Source organism: Podarcis erhardii (genome assembly GCF_964252035.2).
Source record: "Podarcis erhardii genome assembly, chromosome: 10".
Lineage (NCBI taxonomy): Eukaryota > Metazoa > Chordata > Lepidosauria > Squamata > Lacertidae > Podarcis > Podarcis erhardii.
Genome location: NC_138500.1, coordinates 19901643 through 19925815, shown reverse-complemented (window position 1 = coordinate 19925815; position 24173 = coordinate 19901643). Strand labels below are relative to the sequence as shown.

Below are 24173 nucleotides of genomic sequence, written 5' to 3'. Positions count from 1 at the left end.
TGAGAATGCCAGTCAAAAGCATGCCAGAATTATTCTGCACATTTTGTATAAAATGTTGGCCTGGAATATTAAGGGCAAAATCTAGAAAATTAGTTCCTATGATCAGGAAAAATGAAGGCAACCCAGGCTTGCCGCATCAGATGGCTGTGGGGTTTCTATGATGTAACAGCTCCTCTTGCTCACGGGGTTGGAAGTCGGAACTGTTCCATGGCATTTGCAAGAAAGCAGTGAGGGAAACAGGAGAGCGAGGGAAGCAGAGTAAATCTGGGCAGAAGTGGTACATAGCAGTTTCTCTAGAAAAGAAAATGAGGAATCTTTCATGCTATTGACTAAGTGTTGATATTTAAGAAATATGCTATATATGGTGTCCTGCTTTCCCCTCCAAAAAGAATCTAAACAAGAAGCATCAACCCACCCATCATGCAAAACAAAAAGTGAAAAAGATCAGCAAATAACACAGCAGCAATTGGCTGCTGAAAGCTGCAGAATAAGAAAAATACACAGCAGCCCACAACTAGCTAACAGTTTCTGTCGAAAGCTCCCCAAATTGCCATGTTTTGGTCAGGGAATGGAATCTGCTCAAGGATGGGTCTAGGCAGGCCTCCCGAGGGGGTGCACGATGCCCAGCCAGTGACACAACAGAAGTGGCCAACTCCTTCTGTCCGCACCAAGGGGCATGTAGAACAGGTCATCTGGTGTTGATGGGAGTGCATGGGGTGGGGATAAATGGGGAGGAAGGCAGCCACAGTATACAGTGAAAAGCAGCGGGGCAAGTGGGCTGCACACACGCTATAGTTTTGAAGCACATTTGAAGCACATTTCCCCCTCCTCAAAGAATTCTGGGCCCTGTGGCTGGTTAAGGGTTGCTGGGAACGGTATACAGTGGTACCTCGGGTTACATATGCTTCAGGTTACAGACTCTGCAAACCCAGAAATATTACCTCGGGTTAAGAACTTTGCTTCAGGATAAGAACAGAAATTGTGCTGCGGCGGCGTGGCGGCAGCAGGAGGCCCCATTAGCTAAAAGTGGTGCTTCAGGTTAAGAACAGTTTCAGGTTAAGAACGGACCTCCGGAACGAATTAAGTACTTAACCCGAGGTACCACTGTAGTACTTCTCTGAGGGGCAAACTACAGTGGCCAGAATCCCCCGAGGGAAAGAGTGGGCTTCGAAGTGCGCACGAGGCCACTTGCCCTGGGCCGTTTCCTTTTCCACACAGCCCTTTCTTTTCCTACCTCGCTTCCTTCTCCCACATCCGAGTTTCTTGCTTCGCCGCACGTCGCCCGCCTTCCTTGCTCCCGCTCTGAAGGGCCCCCGACTCCCTCACGCTCCCCGACCCTCTCCTCGCGCTTTCGCGACTCCGCTCCCCTTCCCCCCCTTCCGTCCCGCTCAGTGGCGTAGCGTGGGTTGTCAGCACCCGGGGCAAGGCAAGTAATTTGCGCCCGCTAACCCGTGGATTTGCGCCCCCTAACCCTAACCCCCAGATGTTGCGCCCGGTGCGGCCGGCCCCCCCAGCACCCCCCACGCTACGCCACTGGTCCCGCTCCTTCCTCCCGCCTGCCATCCTTCCTGCCCCCGCGCTCGCTCGCTCGCTCGCTCGTTCTCTTGCCCGGCCCCTCCCTGCTGCCCTCCCCCTCCCCCCCAATTTCTCTCCCTTCACCCGGCTGCGCGGGGCGGGAGGGGCGAGGAGGGCAGGCCTCTTCCCGAAAGTCTCGTCCCGCGCTCCTCCCCCCGCGCCTCTCTCCAGCCCTGCTCGCCTCCCGCCCGCCGCCAACTTCGCCCCCTCGCCCGCGTCTCCCCGGGGGAAGCGCCCCGGCCTGCCGGCCTCCTTCCCGCCCGAGCGGGTGGGCGGCGCGTCTCCGCCCTGGGCCCGCCCCGCTTGCGTGTGACGCGGAGGCCGCGAGGCTGCCGCCCGGCCCGCCGCCCGTGCTGCGTGTGTAGGCTCCGGGCTGCGGGTGCGCGTGTGTCCACGCGAGCGAGGGAGCGAGGAGAAGGCGCGCGGGCGCGGAGGCGGCATCCTCCTCCTCCTCCTGCTGCCGCTGCTCCTCGTCTCCCCTCGGCCGGAGTCCCCTGTCAGGCGGAAGGCGAGGCGGGCGCCGGGGCCCGCCGCGGGGCATGGAGAGCCTGCTGGAGAACCCGGTGCGCGCCGTGCTCTACCTGAAGGAGCTCACCGCCATCGTGCAGAACCAGCAGAGCCTCATCCACACGCAGCGCCAGCGCATCGACGAGCTGGAGAGGCGCCTGGACGAGCTCAGCTCCGAGAACCGCAGCCTCCGCCAGCAGCACGCGCTGCCCAAAGAGCCCACGCAGCAGCAGCAGCAGCCCAGGCTCCCCGCTCCGCCGCCGGCTTGCCCACCGGGTCCTCCCCAGGGCCAGCAGCAGCAGCAGCAGCAGCAGCAACCTTCGCCGCCGCTGCCGCCGCCACCTCCGGAGCAGCCTGGGCAGGAGCAGCTTCAGCACCCGCCACAGCTCCCGGCGCCTCCGCAGCCTCCCAGCAGCAGCAGCAGCAAGCAAGCTCAGGCCAGCCCCAGCGGCAGCCGGACGCCCGCCCCGCACCAGCACCCTCCGCTCCACCACCACCACCCCGAGAAGGACGGCAGGGAGAAGAGCTGTTGCGCGGTCCTGCTGCAGCACAAACCACCCTCGGCCATCGCCAAAGGCGTCTTGAGCAGGAGACCGGAGTAAGTCAGGAAGGGGAGGGGAAGGGGGAGGGAGGCGAGGAGGAAAGAGGGGGCTCTGGGTCGCCAAGAACCAACCCCTCCCCCGCCGCCCCAAACATTTATTTGGAGCCTTCATACACCCCGCTTAAGGCTGCCGTCTCCATCGGTGTGCAATCCGGTTCAAAAGACGGCAGGAAGATGGTCCTAGGAGCAAGGATCCTGCCCCGCATACTGCCGCTGCAATCTGACGGAGTGGGCGGGTGGGGAAATCCCTTCCCCGGTGTATTTCCAATTTCCATAGGATGCCAGAGAAACGAAATGCTGCCTCGGCAAGGGGCGTTCGGTTCCCTGCTCCCGAGCTTCCTTTCTCCTATGTGTGATGATATATCGTCAGAAGAAGTTTACATTTTTGAAAACACAAGCCACTCTCCCCCTCCCCCCTTTCTGTTGCAAAGCATGCCTTGGTTGTTTTCTGCCGGTTGTAAATATGTTTGCGATAGCCAAAGCACGAAAGAAGGATTTCCTAGGAAGGCATAGGCTGGTGTCAGATTTTGCTCAGTTGTTTGGGCAGTGCAGCTGCTTTACAGAACAAAAATTTCCAAACCGTAATAGCTCCTATTACACAACTAGGATTTCCCCTTTCATTAAAGATGCAGTAGGAAAACATTGCAGATACCTTTTCCTATTGACACAAACCCTTCATATATTTGTGGTTCAGATTTCTTTTACCTGTGGGTTTATATAGTGTGTTTGGGTGACTCTCGGTTTCTGAAGTGACAAAGAATTGTTTTAAGGGGTTTTCTTTATCAGCAAAGAAAGCCTGGTTGTGTGTTTGTGTACAGTGTGACTGTGTGAATCTTATATATGCATATGTGTTATTCAAGAGCTCAAATTTTGCTGCAATGAAGGTTCTAAAGTGGTACAGAAGAATCATGTTTTTTCCTGGGTTATGCATAAACTGAATTGCAATTGCCTAGTACCTTTGCAAATGCATCTAGCTTAGAGATATCTCACCTTTCTCTCCAAGGTCTTTTCAGGCAACAGATTCCATTAACCTCTTTGCATACATGTGGATGATAGAAGCCAGAGCTGCTATGGTACAGGGGAGAGATGAGAATAAAAATTCACTTGCAGGTACTTCAAGGATGTAGAAGTAAAGTTGCGTTTTTAAATTCAAGCCTTGACCTTTGACTTTAATGGCACTGAGGCCCATGAACAACATTTCATTTATAGTTTCAGGAGTGGGTTTCTTGCTTCCTTCTACCTTCTCCTATTTGTTGTAAGTGGGGAATCTTTTCTGATCTTCATTTGTATATAGGATGTTTTCTGTAAATATGGGACGAGCAGCAGAACTGTGAAATCTTTCATTGTTTGGAGAGGTGGCCCATTTCTCTCTGAATGAGGCTGGTCAGAGAAAAGAACACATAATGGTAGTCATCTTTCCCTCAATGTGCAAAATGAATATTTCTCCAAACTATAGCTAGCCCTTTGCTATGAGCAGCTTGTAATCAAAAAGTCAACATCTTGTTTATTGACTAATAGTAGTATGTGTTTTGCAGGTATGTGTTTTGCCAGGGGGTAAGTAAATTGCAGGATCGGGCCCATATTCCCTCCAAATGAAGCTGCAAGGTCTCTTCTGCTGCAAATTCCACGTATTGAAACGCAATTCAAACGGCGCTACTATATCAGTGTAAAAATGATTGTGTTAGAGAGGAATCTCAGAAATCTATTTAAAAAACCCAAAACCTAGTGGGTTTTATGCAGTGAAGCCAGTGTTACAAATGTAGTATTGGCAAGATTTCCCTTTCATCTGCTCCTAATTTCTCACATACGTCACTAAGCAGAATGATGAGTCGGTTTCAATGCATGGTTCTGAATAGCTCTTTCCTGGGATACGAATCTTATTTGTTGCAAACAGGGAAGAAGGGGATGGGACTATACCTGCTTAGTTCTTATCCAAATGCCCAGGTAGGAAGGTCTTCATAACTCTGGCACTCATTGTTGAAAGGAGACAGCAGAGCAACCCCTGGTGCCCTCTCTGCTCACTGTAATTAAGATAGCCTTCTGTTTTATTCTATACCTTAGCCAGAGAAAAAGTTTGAGTGAAGATGCATGTTTAGGAGATTTGTGTTAAACACCCCTTATACATAACAAGAACTTCCTCTTGAAATATCTTTTACTGCTTTTGACTACTGTGTTGAATATTCCCCAAGTACCTACAAGGCAATACCAGGGTCTTTTTATGCAGTAAATTTTGGGTGGGTAGGTGGTGGTGACAGGAAATATGGGTTATTGAAAGTACCCTATGTTCAAAACCATGCGTGAGCAAAGCTATCTCTACCACCCTTTATCTATAATATTCTAGTATTTTCACAGTTGTAATTTGAACCCTAAATGCTGTAGTAGCTGCTTTTGGAACTGCTTCTTTCGTCTGATCCGGGACTCCAGTTGCTTGACTGGAATGATAATCGGGGTAGAAAATGGCCACTCTCTAAGCAGTACACACATGAGATTCCTTAATATGTAACTATCATGTATAGGTAGAAGAGGCTTGAATTGATTCCCTCCTCACATCACCTAAAAGGGCTGAATAATGATATTGTAGTGCCTTGCAAATGCATTATGTTTTGGAAACAAAACTGCAGACAGCTCATTCTGCTGCATGTATATGTATGCCCTCTCATCTTCAAGGACCACTCGAAGGCCTTGTTTTATTATGATATCATTACTGTGATATCATTTGGGAACCAGTCTGCTTTGAAGACACTGTAGTCATGCATTAGAAGAGCTCACTGTGCAAAGCACAGAATGGAAAGGGTGTTGCTCTGGACTTCATAAAATCCAGATTGAACACATTTGCTGTGCTACTAAGTTCCTGTGCTTAGTCCTTCTATTATCTTCAGCTAAAGATGTCATAAAAGGGATGCGGGTGGTGCTGTGGTCTAAATCACTGAGCCTAGGGCTTGCCAATCGGAAGGTCAGCGGTTCGAATCCCAGCAACGGGGTGAGCTCCCGTTGCCCGGTCCCTGCTCCTGCCAACCTAGCAGTTCGGAAGCACATAAAAGTGCAAGTAGATAAATAGGTACTGCTCTGGTGGGAAGGTAAACGGCGTTTCAGTGCGCTGCTCTGGTTTCGCCAGAAGCGGCTTAGTCATGCTGGCCACATGACCCAGAAAAGCTGTCTGCGGACGAACATTGGCTCCCTTAGCCAGTAAAGCAAGATGAGCGGCGCAACCCCAGAGTCGTTTGCAACTGGACTTAACTGTTAGGGGTCCTTTACCTTTTTAAAGTTCCCATGTATCATGGTTGGGAATGCATATTGTGAGGAGAGCACTTTGGGGTGGCATTTACTTAGGGGATGATCCACTGGGGAGTTTTCCTGCATGCCCTTACACACTTCCTGGTGTGGTGCTGGCATTGTGTAGTTTCATCATGCCCCCTCCAGTCACATAGGAAACTGGTTTGATGCCGTAACTTCCTGTGCCAACAGTGTTGGCATGGTAGGTCTACAGTCACCTGGAGGCAATGGTTTTCCTTTTACAGGTACTGGAGGTGTATGAGGAGGAGCTGTGCTGCAGTCCCCATCCCCCCGTCATTCTAGATAGATATGTAAAGGGCCTATTGGCTTCCATCTTGGTCTCAGGGTGTGCTCTGAAGGCACATGAGGCCACCATATTGATGAAACCAGTTATATCTTGATGTGGCTAGTTTTTGGATGGGTGACCATCTAAGAACACCACGTATGCATTGGAGGAAAGATTGGATAGCAGAGTAACAAAATAGACAGGTAAACTTCACCACAAAGAACTATACTCCACAAAGCACTTAAACAAAGTTACCTTTTGAATAGTTCTCCATCTCTGGCCTGCTCATACTTGGTTATCAGTAAGTCCCATTGATTTCAGTGGCATTTGCTTTCAAATAAGTCCTGTTCTGAGGATGACAGCTTATCAAACTCAGCTCTGTCTGATGGTCTGTGGCACCGGTATGTTGTATTGCCAGTACAATGCTGTGTTTTGTGAACTTACTCTGGTGTAGCTCTTGGCATTCCTCATCCTAAGCACTTGATGTACTACTGGCGAGTCTTAGCATCAGGGTGCTATCTGGAGCCTTCTGTGAAATGAAACTAGCTTAAATTCTGATTTTAAAAGTGCCCTGTCTTTCTTGAACTCAATGTACTTTTTGTACTTATATGTATAAGTTAATCATTTTATAAAAACAGTATCAGAGCTGTAATGAAAGAGCATTACAAGCAGAAATAAAGAGCCAGCTAAAAATCTCAGTCTTTTGGGTGTAATAGCAAGGCATGTTTGATTGAACAAGAATACAGGAACACCTTCACTACTCTGTAGGATTAATTTTTAAAGAGAAATAAGGACTGGAACTGATGAGGTTCCCCAAGGAGGTAATTCAAGATAACTGGAACTACCAGTTAGATCTTTTTCTCAACCTTGCTGATGATACTTTGTGAGTGAGGTTACCTAATGGGGATAAGGATTCTTTCATTCATGCTGAACCCACGCCATTTGTGTATCCATGTTTGTGGCTCAGGATGCCTACTCACATTCTGAGTTTTGTGACATCGGCTCATCTTCTTTCCTATAATTCTATGTGTTCTCTACTCCAGTAACTCTAAATAGCAAAATTTGCATCTCTTATACTGGAGATGGTTTAAAGTTCTCCCCAACAGGGTCTCACTTAGCTCACTTAGAGCAGTGTTTCCCAAACTTGGGTCTCCAGCTATTTTTGGACTACATTTCCCATTGTACTTGCTAGCTAGGGATGATGGGAGTAGTGGTCCAAAAACTTCTGGAGACCCAAGTTTGGAAAACACTTGAGTTAGATGCCTGTAGTTACCCATGAGCTAAATCAGAGATAGGGAACCTATGGATCTCCAGGCATTGCTGAGCAGCAACTGCAATCAGCCCGAGCCATGGTCAGGAATGATGGGAGTTGTAGTCCAGCAACATCTGGAGAGCCGCAGGCTTCTAAATACAAAAGTTCCATCTTGATAGAGCAAGCAAAAGGTAAAATGTAAAGTGTTCATGAATCTTGAGAAGGTGTACTTTGTGTCCCCAGCCTGAGGGCAACAGCTGAGAGAGGAAACTCGGGAAGCTAGCTACTTGCCCATCTAGCCCAGTTTTGCTTTTCCTTCTAATTAGCATGGTTCTCTAGGGTCTCTGATGGAGAAATGGCTTTCTTATCACCTGCTATCCGAGCACTGGAGATGTCAGGGTTGAACCAGAGCTTTGGACAAGACAGGATAAAAGTAGAGTCATATATATACTTAGAGTGGGTACTATTTACCTCCAGGAAGGACTATAGTTCATTGCTAGAACATCTGCTTTGTATGCAGAATGTTGTAGGTTCTCTTGGTAGGGCTGTGAGAAACCCGTCTGAAGTCCTGGAAGGTGTCAGTGTAGACCGGACTGAGCTGGACAGACCAGTGTTCTGACTCAGTACAAGACAGCTTCCTATGTTCTTCCACTAAGCCTTTAACCCCCGAATCCCCATCTGCTAGCTGAAAGAAAGCCTAAATGCATTTTTCTGTGCATTCATCCCCTGTTACCCTTTCTTCTTTCTGCCATCTCTTCCTCCATTTGTAGAGATGCAGATTTTAAATGCCTTGTAGGTGGTAGGATTTGTTTCACTTATGTTGTGCTGTGAAGCATTGTGTGGATTGGTGGTGCTGTGTTCATAATGCTTTTCCCTTGTAAATGTTCCTTAAAAGGAATTGTAGGCAAAAGCCACCAAAACACACATACAAATTCACAAAACTGTACACTATAGTTCTAATAACAGTGAGTATTATTTATCTGGCAAGAAAGAGATCACTTATGCAGAGAACTGTTAATTGCTGCTATGCATAAAAGGTGGTTGAGGCCTAATACGGATCTTTCCTGCAGAACGAGAGGTGGAGGAATAGATGAGAGGGGGGGGTGCATGTGTTGATTTTACTGCGGGAATGAGGCTGGTTGCTCCATTTCATCCCTCTTTTCTGTCTAAGAACCTCTTGCACGAGTGCTGCTCTTAAATCTTTAGAGGCCAGCCATTTCCCTCACCCAAATGCAAAAAAATTAAATTAAATTAAAAATAAGGTAATCTATTCTGGAATGTTTGGTGTCTCCCCCTCTCCTACCCCCAGAAAAGCATGTCAGATTAGTATCTGACAGAAGCAGGCAAGAAAGCTACCTCGATCAGACAATTTCCTGTTGTAAGACTCAGCTTCAAATTACTCCCAGATGCATGGAGCATAATTTCTGCCCCCGCACCATTTTTCAGAACACTAGGCAACCATCCCCATTTTTGCTGTTCCCTCAAGACCCTTTTTATGATTGAATTACAGCAAGGGAAGAATTACACACCTTAACCTAGATGGTCTCACATCCTGCTGCCTTCCTATCTTGACAGAATTCTCTCGGTGGGCTCACTTGCATAATCAGAAGCCCAAAACAGGGCACACAGACAACTTGGTTGTGAGTCTGAACCATTTGTGTGTGGCGGGGGGGGGGGGGAGAGGCAGGAATTAGAACCCAATAACTTACAATGTTTGGGGGCTTTTTTTGTCGCTGACCTGTAAAAAGCAGACATTAAAGTGTTTCATGGCTTCATGCTCAACACGAATAAACATTGTTAGTCTGAATTATTTAAAGTAACTGTCATCAAGCCCAAATTATTGACGATGCAGAATACTGACTGCTGGGCCACTTGAGTGATACAGATTGTGCCACCTTGCTTGCATCAAAGAGGTCAGTGTTGCAGGCAAAAGGACCAGTGTAAATAAGAATGTCAGGCGAGCCTGGCTACTGGGTTAGCTTTTCTTCTCCAGCATCCTCTGCCCCACAATGGCCAACTGGTCAAGTCATACACAGGCAGGACAAGAACACAATAGTAATAAAGAGCATTTATACAGCTGTTGAGTGTGTGTGTATACTACCCTTATAGTGAAAGTCAGAGTTATTGTTATAATGCAGATGTGAGGATGTGGCACAACTAAGGTTTGGTAACTTCAAGTCAGGGTTTTGGGGTAGAGGGTAAAGTTTTCAGTGTGTGCGCATAGGAGAGAAAGGGAGTCAAGATTGCAGCATGGTTCAAAGGCTTGCTCTTAAATATATTCAAGGCAATTACGAATAGAGAGTGCCAGTGTGCAATGTTTGCTGTTGTTACATCATAGTAATCAGCTATGGGTGTTTCTGAATAATAATGTGTGGTCTGAAATGTGAAGTAGAGTGGGGGGTTTTTAGTGGGGGAGGGAAGCCTTCCAATAATGAACTCATGTGGCAAATTCTGGCAGAAATGGAGTCAAACTGTGGTCAGTGTGGAGCAAGGTATTGGCATATTTGGGGAATCCTAATGTTTTGTGAAAGTACAGAGAATATATATGTCTAAGGGGGCACAAACCAATCCTTTGAGAATTGAGCATGTTGGCTTTCTGTTAGAAAAGCCTGCTTAGCTTAAGTAAAGTAACTTCATCAGCTGCCTTAAGATGACGGGGAGCTAATCTGTGGTCCTCCAGACATCGTGGGACTGCAGTTTCCATCACCACTGACCACACTGCCTGGGGTTGATGGGAGTTCGAGTCCAATAAAATCTGGAGGGCCACAGGGTTGCTACCTCTTCTTAACACCATGCCCTGAGAGCTTAGGGATTGGATAATGTGTGCAATCCTGTACATGTTTACTCAGAAGTAACTCAGAAGTTAAATAAGCATTAATTCCATGTAAGGGTACATAAACTTGCAGCCCTAACTTTTAGCTGAATCCCCTGCACGTTGATTTGGAAATAAATCCTACTGTAATTCACGTCAACTTACAAGGCCCATAGATGTCTAAACTAACTTTCTCACTAGATTTCAGTAGATCAATGGTTTAAAGCATGGTTGCCATGTTGGCCCTCAAGGAAAAGAAACATGAAATAGCTGAGAACTTTTTTCTTGCCTCATCAAGAGGTCTGTGTTCTTCAAACACTTGCACCCTCCTTGTATCTGAATAAATTTTGCGTTGCCAGGAACGAAACCTGATTCTGATGAATCAAAGATGTGTTCGTGCAACAGAAGTGATTAGTCATATGGTATAAACCCAACCTAGTGCTGGGTCCCCCCCCCAGATTCTTAGGGATGCACCACCCTTGAACTCTGCTGTATTTGCCTTCATTTCTGTTCCCCGTAGGTATTCTTTGTGATGGGAGAAGCCAACAAACCAAGCTCAGCTACTCTATGTGTCCAACCATACTTTCCCAATCATTAGAACTTCACCCTTTCTTTGTCCCCCATCTTTCTGTTCAAATTCACCCCAACAATTTCTCACTTGGGCTCTAGATGTATAATTACTTTTATAGACATAGATATGGAACCCCCTCTCCCTCCCTCTCTCTCCCCCTCCCTTCCTGTGCATCTTTGTGCAAAGGAATGCAGAAAATGCCTAGTGGGGCAAGGAATAATCGTTGCCTTCCAAGGCTGTTTCTTATTTTTTAAAATAGTTGGGATTTTCATTATGCACATTATGTCTGTAACATGCAGTTTGCCCTCCAGCAGTGGGTTACGTTGCATCTTACGTAGGTCTTACATAGGTCTTACGTAGGTCTGTTCACAAGATGTGAACAAAAAGATAAATATGAGAACCATTTGGGTTTTTTTTTTTTTGGTTTTGTTTTGCTAAGAGTTGAGGCCACTATGTTCTTTTTTTTTCTTTAGTTCAATAAGCACAATTATGTAAGTTTCAAACAGAAATTGCATTTGCAGGAGGTGCTGTTCTCCATTTGGGGGGGAAAGCAGGCTATGCATTAGTTCTTTATATAATGGATTTTCTCTGCGATAAAGTCGTTACACAACCCCAAACAGCTACTTACTTTAGCACTAAAATTAGAGTAAATATTATGAGCCATTACTCGCGTTAAAATAATTCTAACTATATTTGTTCATTGCCCCAGTAAAATGAATATAATTGAGTAATGATCCTGCATTCTCAGAATCTTGAGTGATTGGATTTAAGGAGGGGCAAGGGTTGAACACAGCTGGAATAAGAAACACAAGACTGACTGTCTTCCATGCCAACGTCTTGTTCTCAGATTCAGCCATGATGCTTTGAGGCTTTATCTTCTGTCATCACCCAAGGATGTCACCCTGAAAATTATGGCAGCAAATCAAGTTATGAAGTGCACATATTTATCTGCATTCTGGATTTGTTTGCAGTGCTGATGCACCTCCTTTGTGATTCTGTCATTCCTCCCAAAAAATGGAAACAGTATCCTTCCAGCTGAATGCCCAGGCTCAACCAGCGACACGGTGTTAAAAGAGATTTAGAGTTCAGGACAGAAGAGTTGACCCAGAACAGATTCAGTACCATGGACAGCAACTAAGCTATCAGCCTGTTTGAAACAGAGTTGTGTCCCAATGTCCTCTTGAATGTTCTCCACTCTATTTGTGGGCAGATAAACTATGGGGTGGGAACCATTTTACTGAATTTCTGTAGGGAGAAGAAAAAATTGCAGGCTGTTTCTTGATGGGGAGATGGTGGTATCACAGGTTTTTTCTTCTCCTCCGAATGGTAGTTCCACCCACTTTTGCCACTGAAAGTTGAGCAGATGTGTTGACAGCTTAGGCACTGTTTTGTATTCTCAGCAATACTCCAATTCTTGCATTATGATGGAATGTTGTGAGGGAAGGGAATGGCAGGTACCACACAAAAATTCTGCAAAAGTGGCCTTTTCCTAAGGGGCTAGAAAGAAGAAAATATTTGGCTCATCTGTAGTTTAAAATGTATTGAACATGTATATATAGTTTAAAATGTATTGAACATGTATATATAGTTTAAAATGTATTGAACATGTATATGCATCAAGAAATGAAGATGTTACAGCAGTGATGTACAAGCCAAATATCCACAGCTTTTGCTGTAATGATTAAAGGACACTCCACTACTAACAGGTTTAATGATGCAGGTCCAGTTATTACTCCTGATCTCAGGCAGGTGAGTCAGGGACCTATGAGATTTCATCTACACTGTGTGGTGGACCTTTGAACAAGACAGCACTACAGTGGAATGATGATCATCACCATCCACATCATCTTATTATTTATATGCTGCCCATCTGACTGGGTTGCCCCAGCCACTCTGGGTGGCTTCCAACAAAATATTAATAGACAAAGAACTCAAACATTAAAAACCTCTGTACAGGGTTGCATTCATATGTCTTCTAAAAGTCAGATAGATGTTTATTTCCTTGTCCTCTGATGGAAGGGCATTGCACAGGGCAGGCACCACTACTGCGAAGGCCCTCTGCCTGGTTCCCTTTAACCTCACTTCTTGCAATGAGGGTACTGTCAGAAGGCCCTCATATGAAACCATGGAAAAACAGATCCCACATCGATTCTTCAATATGTAAAGAAGACTATAAAAAATGAAACAAATATTTGCAAATGCTCAAAATTCACCAGCATTTCCAGTTTTGCCACTCATCTCTTGAAAGTGAAATTCAGACTTCAGAATATTAAATACAAACTTCTAACCTCAAAATGTGAAACTCAAGTCATTGCCATCTCTTGATAGCTTTAGCAGGCATCAAATTAGTCACCTGACTAATACCATTGCATGTCATCCATCAGATGCTAAAACAATTGCATGAAAAATATAAATGGGTGTCAGCCATTAAATGGTGTCAAATACACATCACACATCAACTGCCAAATAGCAATTGTCATTCATTCATTGAATATTCAAGTCAAATGTCATGGTATGTCAAATATTTGGGAAATATTAAGCAAATATGCAAGTATATTCATGATCAAAATTTGCAGTTGGAAATTTCGAGCAGCAAATTAAAGTCCTTCACCAAAGGAACTGTTTTGAATTCTGCCTTTTAATAGACATTCTGTCATTTAAGAGATATTAATAGTTATTTCAAACCATTTATTGCAAATAGGAGTCTGCAGAACTTGTACTACATGTGGGTGATGGATGCATGCTGCCTATTTATAAGTCCAGGGTACAACAGAACCCAATTCCTTGACTGAGTTAACTGGGTTGGTTCCAATTCAGGATGGCATTGTGATCACAACTGCCCTATTTATTAAATAATCTTAGTCAGTTGTTCATGTGGGCAAGCAATTTTATGCCATGGTTAAGGCAGGGACCTTCCAGAGGCTGTTAGGCTTCAATTCCCATCAGCCCCAGACAGCATAGCCAATGGTCAGGGATGATGGGAATTGTATCTGGGTTATTGTGTCAGACTCTGACTGGGCTGAAATCCCCACTCAACCCAGAAACTCACTGGGTGACCTTGAGCCAGTCCCATTCCTTCAGGCTCACCTGTGTCACAAGGCTGTTGTGAGGATGAGGTATGTGTGCTGCTTTGGGCTCCTTGAGGGTTATGTGCATGTAATACATAAATATACAGCAGTCATTTTAACTTACCGTTGCTTAGAGAGCAAGGAAAATTGCATGGCATGAACGGAATAATCAGGTTTGTGCAACATAAAAATGCATCAGAGCCTGGCAAAGCAAAATGGGTGGACAGTGGCATGGATGCAGTGAGACATGCCAGACAAAGAGCCCTTGGCTAAGGACCGATCCCTGTGAAATTCAAGCTGAGAAGTGAATGCTTTGGCAAAGGGACCCAGCCAAAGAGACTGAATCCTAGTGTGGAGAACTGATAGCCATACAAGATGCGACACTGCTTAAGAATGCTGCTCCCTCGCAGCAGAAATAAGGGCTTTACTGATGCTGCCTACACTATAGGGCGCTAGGAGCAATAGAGCACTCTAGATCTGCTAGTCTGACTCTTGGAACCAATCAATTAAAGTACACCACGACCCTATTTTGAGTAATATGAAACACATTTCTGCCAGCTGAGGTCATGCTTGGACTTGATAAAACCCAGACATGGTAGAATGGACTGTTGTCAATTCAGGCTGCAGGTAGAGGGATATTTCTTCTGAATGCTCCTCCATATAGAATCAGAAAGGTTTTAGGAAATCATAAAGGAACATTTTTTTAAAAAGTGATCGGTTATCCAGAGGCTGAAGCAGCACAGCCATTTAGCCCTTCAGTTGTCTCTCTTGTAGACCACGGCTCCCCTTACTACACTGTGCAGGCACTACTGACCCATCTTGTTGGCAGTGACCTGAGGGGGGTCACTCTTTGTTGCTGCTGTTGCTGATTTCATGTTTACATTACCCTTCCTTCCATGGGAGTGAACGGCAATAAAAATACAATCTATACAGTAAAAGACTAAGAATACTGTATATCCTTAGGAACCCAATATAAATAACGCCAGCTGCTGGGATTGCAGGAGACATTTGTGAACAAATATATCTTTCGTCTGCATGTACTAGTGACACATAACGTTTGTTCTGCACTTGTGAGAAATCAATCTTTTAGTGTGGCAGCACCTGTTCTCTGGAATTTACTGCCTATTTGTATTACGCAGGAGCCTTCATTGCATGGTTTTTGACACCTTCTAAGAGCTTTTATGCTGCTTAGACAAGCCTACCTTGTAATTTTTTTACCTTCCCCTCCACCCTTTTAAGCTGCTGATTTTATCTGTATTTTGATAATTCACAGAATCATAGAATTGTAGAGTTGGAAGGGACCCCCAAAGTCATCTAGCCTCCTGTAATGCAGGAATCTCAACTAAAGCATCCATGACAGATGACCATCCAACCTCTGCTTAAAAACCTCCCAGGAAGGAGAGTCCACCACCTCTTGTGGGAGCCTGTTCCACTGTTGAACAGCTCTTACTGTCAGAAAGTTCTTCCTGATGTGTGCTTGGAATCTCATTTTTTTGTAACTTGAAGCCATTGGTTGTATTATGTCCACTGTTTTTCATGTCTGTTTTTATTGCTATTTTTTAAATGAATATTTTATACCCCTTAGAGATCTTTTTATTAAGTGGTTGGTGCGTGTACCGTATCTTACCGTGTATAAGACACCCCCATTTATAAGATGACCCCCCTTTTTTTTAACCCCAAATTAAGTTGCTTAGCTTTTTTTGGGGGGTGGGGGAGGTCACTTCCGCCAATCGCTTACCCATCTGCCCGCCACTCCTGATTGCTTGCCACAGCCACTGCCAATTGCACACCTCGCCGCAGCCACCAATTGTCTGCCCGCTCACCGCCACCAACAGCCCACCCGCCCACTTGCCGCAGCCGCCAATCACCTGCCCGCCTCGTCACAGCCACAGCCAATTGCCAGCAGGCCTTGCCGCAGCCACCAATCACCCGCCCAATCGCCTCTGCCAATCTCCTGCTTGCTGCTACCATTAATCAGATGTCTCCCCTCTGCATTCACTATCCGGGTATAAGACAACACCCAATTTTTGCCAATTTTTTTAAAGCAAAAAGCATTGTCTTATACACAGAAAAATATGGTATATATGAAAAAATAGGTAGGAGACAAACATATCTTACCTTGGAGGGGGGGCATCCTGGCAGTGTGGTGAGTTTCAGGTAAAAGGTACTTTTTAGGAAAAAGTATGGGCTTTACCCCTTGACATACTTTGAGTGAAGACTTTGGCCCTTCAGTTTATTTGAACTAAACACCCCCTGACATACATGAAATTTGGTACTGATCAGTTGTCTTACCTAATAGATTTATGACAAGCAGAATTCATCCTGTGCTAGCAAGTCTTCCACTTGAAGTAGAGGGACAGTCAATTAATGCTTTAAATGCTGTGAAACAAAAATCTGATCTGATTCTTTGGGTTTGTCAGGAAAAAAAATGTATTGAGGACAAATTAGGATTATGACCACGTATTGTCTAATGGTGGTTCTGCCTGACTTATTAATGGGTGGTGATAATGCAAACTATTATTAGGGCTAAATGTGATGTAAGCGCCACATCTGCTGCTGTTTCTCAGTCTCTTTTTAAAATTCCTCTTAACATCAAATAGAAACAGCATGTGACATGAAATCACAATGTGAGACAAGGCAGGGAGATGTGTCGTTTTGTGATGGCTAATTCAGCTCATTCCGTCCAGATGCTAAACTGGGTGCTGCTCATAAACTGGGGAAGGATCCAAATTCACCAGCTTAGCTTAAAAAGAAAGTGTGGGATCTATGCAGGGAAAAATGAGCTAAATTAGAGTATATTAGAAAATTGTTTGTTTAGATATCCTGAGATACAGTAGGCTTTTTGTTTCCTATTGGATAATTCATTGGCAAAGTCACCATTTTGGAAACACAACGAGTTGTTTAACCCATGATTTCACAAATGCATTCTGGAAGACATAGACTTTTAGTGGCTGATGAGTTAACTTTTATGATGTCAATTATGTAACTTAAGATAATTATTTTAATGTTTTTGTTTGCTATGTTTTTATATTATCTTACATTTCTAAACCACACTGTCACCATTTTTTGTGAAGGGCAATATAGAAATAACTAATTATGTTTTTGTTGTAGTTAATCTTTAAGGTGCCACACTATTCTTTTGTTTTTTTTTAATAAGCACAGCGTTTTTTAAAATACTGATTTGAACTGATATCTGATTTATTCTTTGCTTCTTAATTGATTGTACGTGAGTTTTCTTTGGCTTGTAAACTTTCTTTGGTTTATTAATTGAACAAAAACTTTAATGGAAAATTGCTTTTGCCTTTTTCTGAAACCATTAGGGAGAAGGAGGCACGGTCGCCTTAGCTGGTGATGATGGGATGATATAATAGTAGCCAGAAGCTGCATATGCCATTCATTCACTTTATAAAGACTGGCTAGAGATAGTCAGAACTGAAGATAACAAGCCTGACACAACTGCTTACAGATTGTATTGCTTTCTTATTTAAATTCTTATTTTATTTGTTTTAAATATATGACCATGTTGTTATAATCCACCCTGGAACACTTCTGCTGAAATCCTATAATAAATACATAAGAATCTGAGCTGGAACCTCTCTGAGCCTTCTGTATGAAATAATTTTAACTAGGGGCATCAGAGTTTGATCTGTGCAACTTTCTGAGTTACAGTCCTTCCCAAACCTAATCTAAATTCAATTAGATTGGCTAATTTATCAAGCTTAAATTATGCAAATTAGCATTTATTTAAATACATTGACATTGTTTATTCTGTTTTTTTTTTTAGACTTGAACAAGTACATTAAGCAGGGAACAGATACCCCTATTCGCCTTTCAGCTGGAAAAAACCTTTCTAGCATTCATTTTACCCTCCAACTCTTCCTCACTAGGCATACCCAAACCCTTCCAAGACTATCATGATCCCTCTTTAAAAGTGGAAATTCCCTGCATCTTGAATTCTGTGCTGGATATTTGTGTCTTGCCCTAGTGCATTAGTGACATTGCAGGATAGACACAACCCTGTTTATGATTAACCGGAAGTATTTATCCAGGAACATACTATTGGCAAGCAGTTCCTAGCATTGTTGGTCCAATTCTCATGTACTTTATTATTTGTCTGTGTCAGTGCTGGGCTGTAGGGAGCCAAAAGTCAGGAACAAGGAGTCATTGTCCAGAAGTCAGAAGGTAGGGGTCAGGCACAGTAGAGACTTGTTGCCAGGCAAAGTCATAACCTGACCTGGAAGTGCTTTTAGTCCTTCCAGGTCAGGGACAGCCAAAGCCAGCTTTGACGACTGGCACCACTGGAACTGGAGACCCAATGGACATTCAAACCAGTGTAGCCCGAGTGGCTCAACACAAAGGACAATAAGTGCACAGATCTGTGGTTTCCTGGTTCTAGTCCTGCCAGGGGAAAATCTGAGGGATACAGCTGAAAAGTGAAAACTGTGAATGTGAGAAACACATGTTTGAAACCATGTGTCTCTCACAGGTGCATCATTAGAGAGGTTGTACTGGATCAAGCTCCTTGCTAGGTATACGCTTTGTGGCAAACCTCAGTTCACTGCAGTTTAAGTTTACAAAGCTGCCTAAGTTATCAGGTACCATAATTGCCTGAGGTTGTGTTTTGGAGAATGGGATCAGCTTGTTGTTGCATGTGTTCTCTAACAACACAAATGCTTTGTAATGCTATACTGTGTAAACTGTTAATCCTCTGTTTATGCAGCATAGAAACAGACAGCCCACGCAGTCATAGGGTAGTGATTGCAAATGCTCACTAGAACGCCACGTCAAGAATTAAAATGTGCTCATGGTCAGATTTAGCCACAGATATGTGACATGAAGAGATTTTTTATTTACTGCTAGGCAGGTTCTTGCCTTCTGTCTGGTGGTTGAGAATAAGAATACATCTTGGGGATATTACTTTGGAATAGCTACTTGGAGATGCTACTTTGGCTGGCTGGAATAGTTTTCTGATCCCTCATTGGTTTTAGCTTTTCAAGGTGTGAGAGAACACAGCCCACTGTCTCCTTGCCCATCCAATCTTTCCCCTCCCCACACAGTTTCTCGTTTACTTTGCTTTGTCTGCTAGATTATTCTTTCTCCTGGATTTGCCTGGGATTTCATCTACCTCTCTCTCTCAACTGTGAATTTGCTTCTTATTATTTTCTCTCTCCTCTTTTCAGCATTCAGTTATGGTTTATTTCTTCCTCTTTATCTCTGATAAGAATCCTTCTTTTATTTTCCCCTCGGGGAGGAAAGACCATTTGAGAAAGCAGAAAGAAATGTTCTCAATGCAACAGATGGGGGGGAATTATTTGATTTGTTACAAAATTGCATCTTTTGTGTTATCTTTAGTTGCGCTGCAGCCAGAGAAGAATAGGAAGAAGAAGGAAATAATAATGTATGATGGGTTAGTAAGCTGGAGACAGGGACTTGCCTTTACTACACAGCACCTAGCACAACTTTAATGCTTGATAAATAACTACTGCAGAGGTGGGAAACCTTCTATGACTTGGTGGGCCAGATCTTTATCTCCTCTCAACCCACGGACAGGAGCAGAGCCACCCACCTTTCAGTCATCTGACATCATGATTATAGCAAGTGACTGATGGGTGGGAGTGGTCCCCCCCACCCGTCAAAGTTGATGGGTGGGTGGGACCCACAGGAAACATTCTGGTGAAGCAATACCCACGAGGACTTCCCCATACATCAGCTGATGAGTGGAGAGTTCGGTCCTGGTCTTTGCAGGGTCTGCTTTGCCAGTGCATTTAATCCACTGCTGACAGCTGATATGGCTTTGGTAAAATGGACCTGTGGACCAGTTTGGACCCCTTAGCAGGGTCAAGGCAGGCAGGTAGGATGGCAGTTCCCCATCCTTGAACTAGAGGGTTTGCCTGCTAAGCAGGAAGAATGTATAGCGAAATTCTGACCTTCAGGAAAAGAAGCAAAGTTGGGAGGAAGCTGGCTAAGAGGCCTGCACTGGAGTGGGCTGACTTTGAATGGCAAGATCAATCATATATATATAGAGAGAGAGAGAGAGAGAGAGTGCGTGCGCAAGTGCCCCAAGGTCCACCAACTGGACCAAAGCCAATGTACAACATTTTGATGCATGAGGTGCAGCAGCAAATGGCACATAGCACCCAAGGCTTGTTTAGTTATTTTGGCATCTGAGGCAAAAAAGAAAGAAAAAGTCCATAAGTGTGTCTCACTCTCCTTCCAATCATGGTAGGCAAAAGATAGACCGGGGTGTACTGGAGGATTTTTGGGTAATTTACAGCTAATGAGGAAGAGGCTGCTTCAACAGGGCAAATTTAGTGGACTCAGTAGGGTTCCTGGCATATTTTTCACAGTACTGTCCTCGTCAGTAGGTCACCTCAGATATTTCCTCCATTTAACATGGATGTATCATTTCCGTGTTTGTCATGTGTTAGGTTTCCCACACAAATAGTAAATCCATTCACCCTCTGCCCCCCACCCTACCCCAGGTTCATGCACTGTCCCCAGGGGGGGGGGTGCGAAGCCACAGCCACCACAGGCGCCCGCAACGTATGCGATGCCACTGCGTACTGCAAACTTTCCTATGCTCGGTCATCACTGAAGAATGCTGTCTGACATTTGTTTTTATTGAGGGGTGGTGGTAATTCAACCAGTGGATGTCTAACAGGGGTTTTAACAAGGTTGCCCGAGGTCCATCTGTCCATAAGACCTGCTTGTATTCAAGGGCTCCACAGTTTTATTTCCTGGCTAGAAGGCTAACAAGGTCAAGAGCTGTTGCTAAGACAATGTGCGTAAGGGACACAGTAAAAATGTGGTAGGCCTGTACAACAGATGCTTTGTGGTGTAGTGTGGCCAGTGTGGTGTAGTGGTTAAGAGCGGTAGTCTCGTAATCTGGTGAACCGGGTTTGCGTCTCTGCTCCTCCACATGCAGCTGCTGGGTGACCTTGGGCTAGTCACACTTCTGTGAAGTCTCTCAGCTCCACTCACCTCACAGAGTGTTTGTTGTGGGGGAGGAAGGGAAAGGAGAATGTTAGCCGCTTTGAGACTCCTTAGGGTAGTGATAAAGCGGAATATCAAATCCAAACTCTTCTTCTTCTTTGGATTTGCTGTGAAAGAGGTGGCTTGGGATTGCGGGTGTTCAGTCCTTGTGCTTCTCAAGTACATATTGCAGTTTTGGCCAAACGGTTGATAAAGACGGCTCTTGTCACTCCGGTAAAATGGCACCAATAGTGGCAAAGAAAGGCTGATGAGACAAACATGAACTCAAAGAGGAGGCTATGTTGTATAACGGCTAGCTAAGGTTCTGCTGAATGTGATGCTTTGGACGCCTGCTTTGTGACAGGGCCTTTTTCAGTGGTGGTCCCTCACTTTCTGAATTCTCTCCCCAGGGCAGCATGCCTGGTTTCATCATGATATATGTTTAGGGGCCAGGCAAAGGCTCATCACTCTGGCTTTCGCCTTTCATCTGAAAAGTAGTGGTGTGGCCTGAACGAATAAGCATCTCAAACTGAGCAGCTGGATCTGGCGCTGCGTTTGAGAACTTCATTAACTGCGTGTTGCAAAATGACAAGAAAATATGGAGGATCCAAATGTAAGCTAACTTTTTAATTAAAACCAGTTAAATTTAATGAAATGGCCGTGACTGCAAAATGTTTTTCATTCTTTTTTACTGTGTTACCACACAGCCTGAGTTCTGCACTCACCAAGAGCGAAGAATCTCCCGCTTTTGTGGAAATTCATCCCTCTTTGTGGAATTTCTGTTTCCCTCATCAGTGCTAATGTAATTGGGGGCAGGAGTGTCCAGTTCTTTGTTTACACTTTTAAAGGCTCTAGATGAGGCACATAATTATATCCTATCTTGCCCCAAATTTTATTACCACAACTGTCCTACGGGGTACGTCAGGCTGAGAGCGGCGAAGAATCTGTCCTAATGTTATCCAACATGCTTCATGGCTGAGAGGCAATTTGAAACCAGGTCTCTACAGTCCCTATAGTTTAGCCACTATGCTGCTTGGACTCTGAAAATGGAAGCAAACCTGGCTGAGAGAAAGGAACAATTTTAACAAAACCCCAGTTTTTAAAAAGGCATTGGGGTCTCTTACGTGTGTTTGTACTTAATGTGTGTTTAGTCCCCAAAGATTGTGAATCCACTCATTGCGTTTCTCACATAATAGGATGCTTTAAAGCCCAGCAAAGTGGTTTATTTGCATTTAGAAAAGATAAGGTGGTTCTGTGAGCATGACAGGTGCTGCAAGAGCAGGAAACAAAGTCCACCCTGTTACTGCTTAATGACCTCTCAAGATCAAGCCTTACCTATATTATTTTGCCAGAAGTGGTCGCTAATCCCTTCTTTAGATTCCCATCTCAGGTGCTTCTTTCAATTCTGTTATTTATTTCATGCCTTGTCTTCTCTTTCTCTATCTCTCTTTCAGCAGTGTTGTATAAATGAAGTATTATAGCCTCAGTGAGGCTGGGAAAATGTGATTCACATTTCCTTTTCTTCTTCCTTCATGGTGATGCACCCATGTGTTGAGTTCGGCTTTTCACCTGTACTTTAACCAGAGCACAGCTGGTTAACCATCTTGTCGGCTTGGTTGGGCGTGTGTCAGGGGGCCACTCACTGCTCCTGCCCCTGGGTCTGCTCCTCTTCTTGACTATTGCAACCTTCTTCTCCACCTGCCTCTCATTTTGGCCCAAACAATGGTGGAGCAGTAGACAAAGGAGAATCAGCTCCCTGCTTGCTTAGTGACTCTCTTCCTGGCAGGCAAGCAAGTGACAGCAATGAGGAGGAAAGGGAGCAGGAGCAGCAACTGGGGGAGTTCTGTAGCTCACTGAGAGCATCTGCTTGGCATGCAGAAGGTCCCCCCAGCATCTCCAGGTAGGGCTGGGAAAAACCCTTGTCTCAAACCCTGGACAGCCACTACCAGTCAGTGTAGGAAATACTGAGCCAAATGGACCCAATGGTCTGACTCATTATAATGCAACTTTCTGCATTGCAAATGCACCAGTATAATGAGTAATGAACAATTAGACCTGCATTATTATTATTATTATTATTATTATTATTGAGTAATTTTTTTATTTAAATGTTTAAATTTGCATCTGAGCCAAAATGCACCCCTGTAGTCACTGCCCCATTCCCATATTGTGAAAGCAGGTAGGGGCATTTCTGTGTTTCTTTTCACAGGGATAGCGGGCAATATTCAGTGAAGCGGAAAATAGAATATTCAGCTGGAACTGTGCCCCTTCTAACAGCTGCTACCTGCATTTTCCAGAACCTTCATCAGAAGGATTCCACATATAAAATCATAGAGCATTCCTTAGAGGCAGTTTGAGGAAGAAACTGCCGGCTGCTTGCAGGTAGACTGTGGCTCATGTAATGCAGTTGTGGAGAACCTTTGGTTCTTTAGATGTTGCGTAACCGCAGTGCCCATCATCACTAGCCATTGACTGTACTTGCTAGAGCTGATAGGAGTTACAGTTCAGCAACATTTGCAGGGCCAAAGGTTCACCACACCTGATTAAATGGCAAGGGAAATACACTTTGCACATGCTCAGAGGCATTCCTGATGCTGTTCCATCTTCCTTTTGCATGGCTCAGTTACAGATTTTAGGGTTGACCATGGTGAGGTTGGGCTCAGATTAACTGGGGATCAAAGGATATGCAAATGTGAGGTCATGAGCATATGTTAAAATCCAGGCATTGTTTGTGTTCCCCCTGGCAAGGCAAAGCTTTGTTTGGTGGAAGTGCTTGGCTTAATTGATTCAGGATTGCAGCTTTTATTTCTGGTAATAAGTCGATTGCTTCACCTCTCCTGTTTGACATACAAACTGAGGCTGCAAAATGCTTTGCTCCCTTGTCCTGATTAGCAGCAAACGGTAATTTGTAGGGCCAAAACTCTTTTTCTTCTCCCACAATCTTGATGAGGCAAAAACCCAACTCGGCCTGTAAGCTTCATTAAGTTATATACGCAGCATTTACCTCCCAGCTGAGAGTCTTGCTCTGTGAGAAGATGATGGCAGAAAAAAACCCCACTTGCAACTCAGATAAGTATACTTCTTTGCACACTGAAACCAAAGTTCTCTTCAAGTTCTCTTTATATCTGCATTGCTAACCTCTTTTCAGCAGGGCAGTCCCTTAACTGATCAACATGTCTGAATATGCAGCTGCATAGGGGACATTGGACGCTCCAGGCTACTAGTCATTGTGATGGCTAGACATCTTCCTTGTGTC

The 24173-nt window shown here is 44.6% G+C and overlaps 1 protein-coding gene across 7 annotated transcripts in view; it reads left to right on the top strand.

Moving 5' to 3' along the window:
* Nucleotides 1–1920: 1920 nt before the first annotated feature.
* The window catches only part of IQSEC3 (IQ motif and Sec7 domain ArfGEF 3), a 138428-nt gene continuing 116175 nt past the window's right edge, over nt 1921–24173 (top strand). For all 7 annotated transcript variants that reach the window (XM_081878809.1, XM_081878808.1, XM_081878813.1 and 4 more), the window contains exon 1: nt 1921–2680. In XM_081878809.1, the coding sequence (XP_081734935.1) occupies nt 2115–2680 (566 nt within the window). In that variant the 5' untranslated portion in view covers nt 1921–2114. The remainder of the gene's footprint in view (nt 2681–24173) is intronic.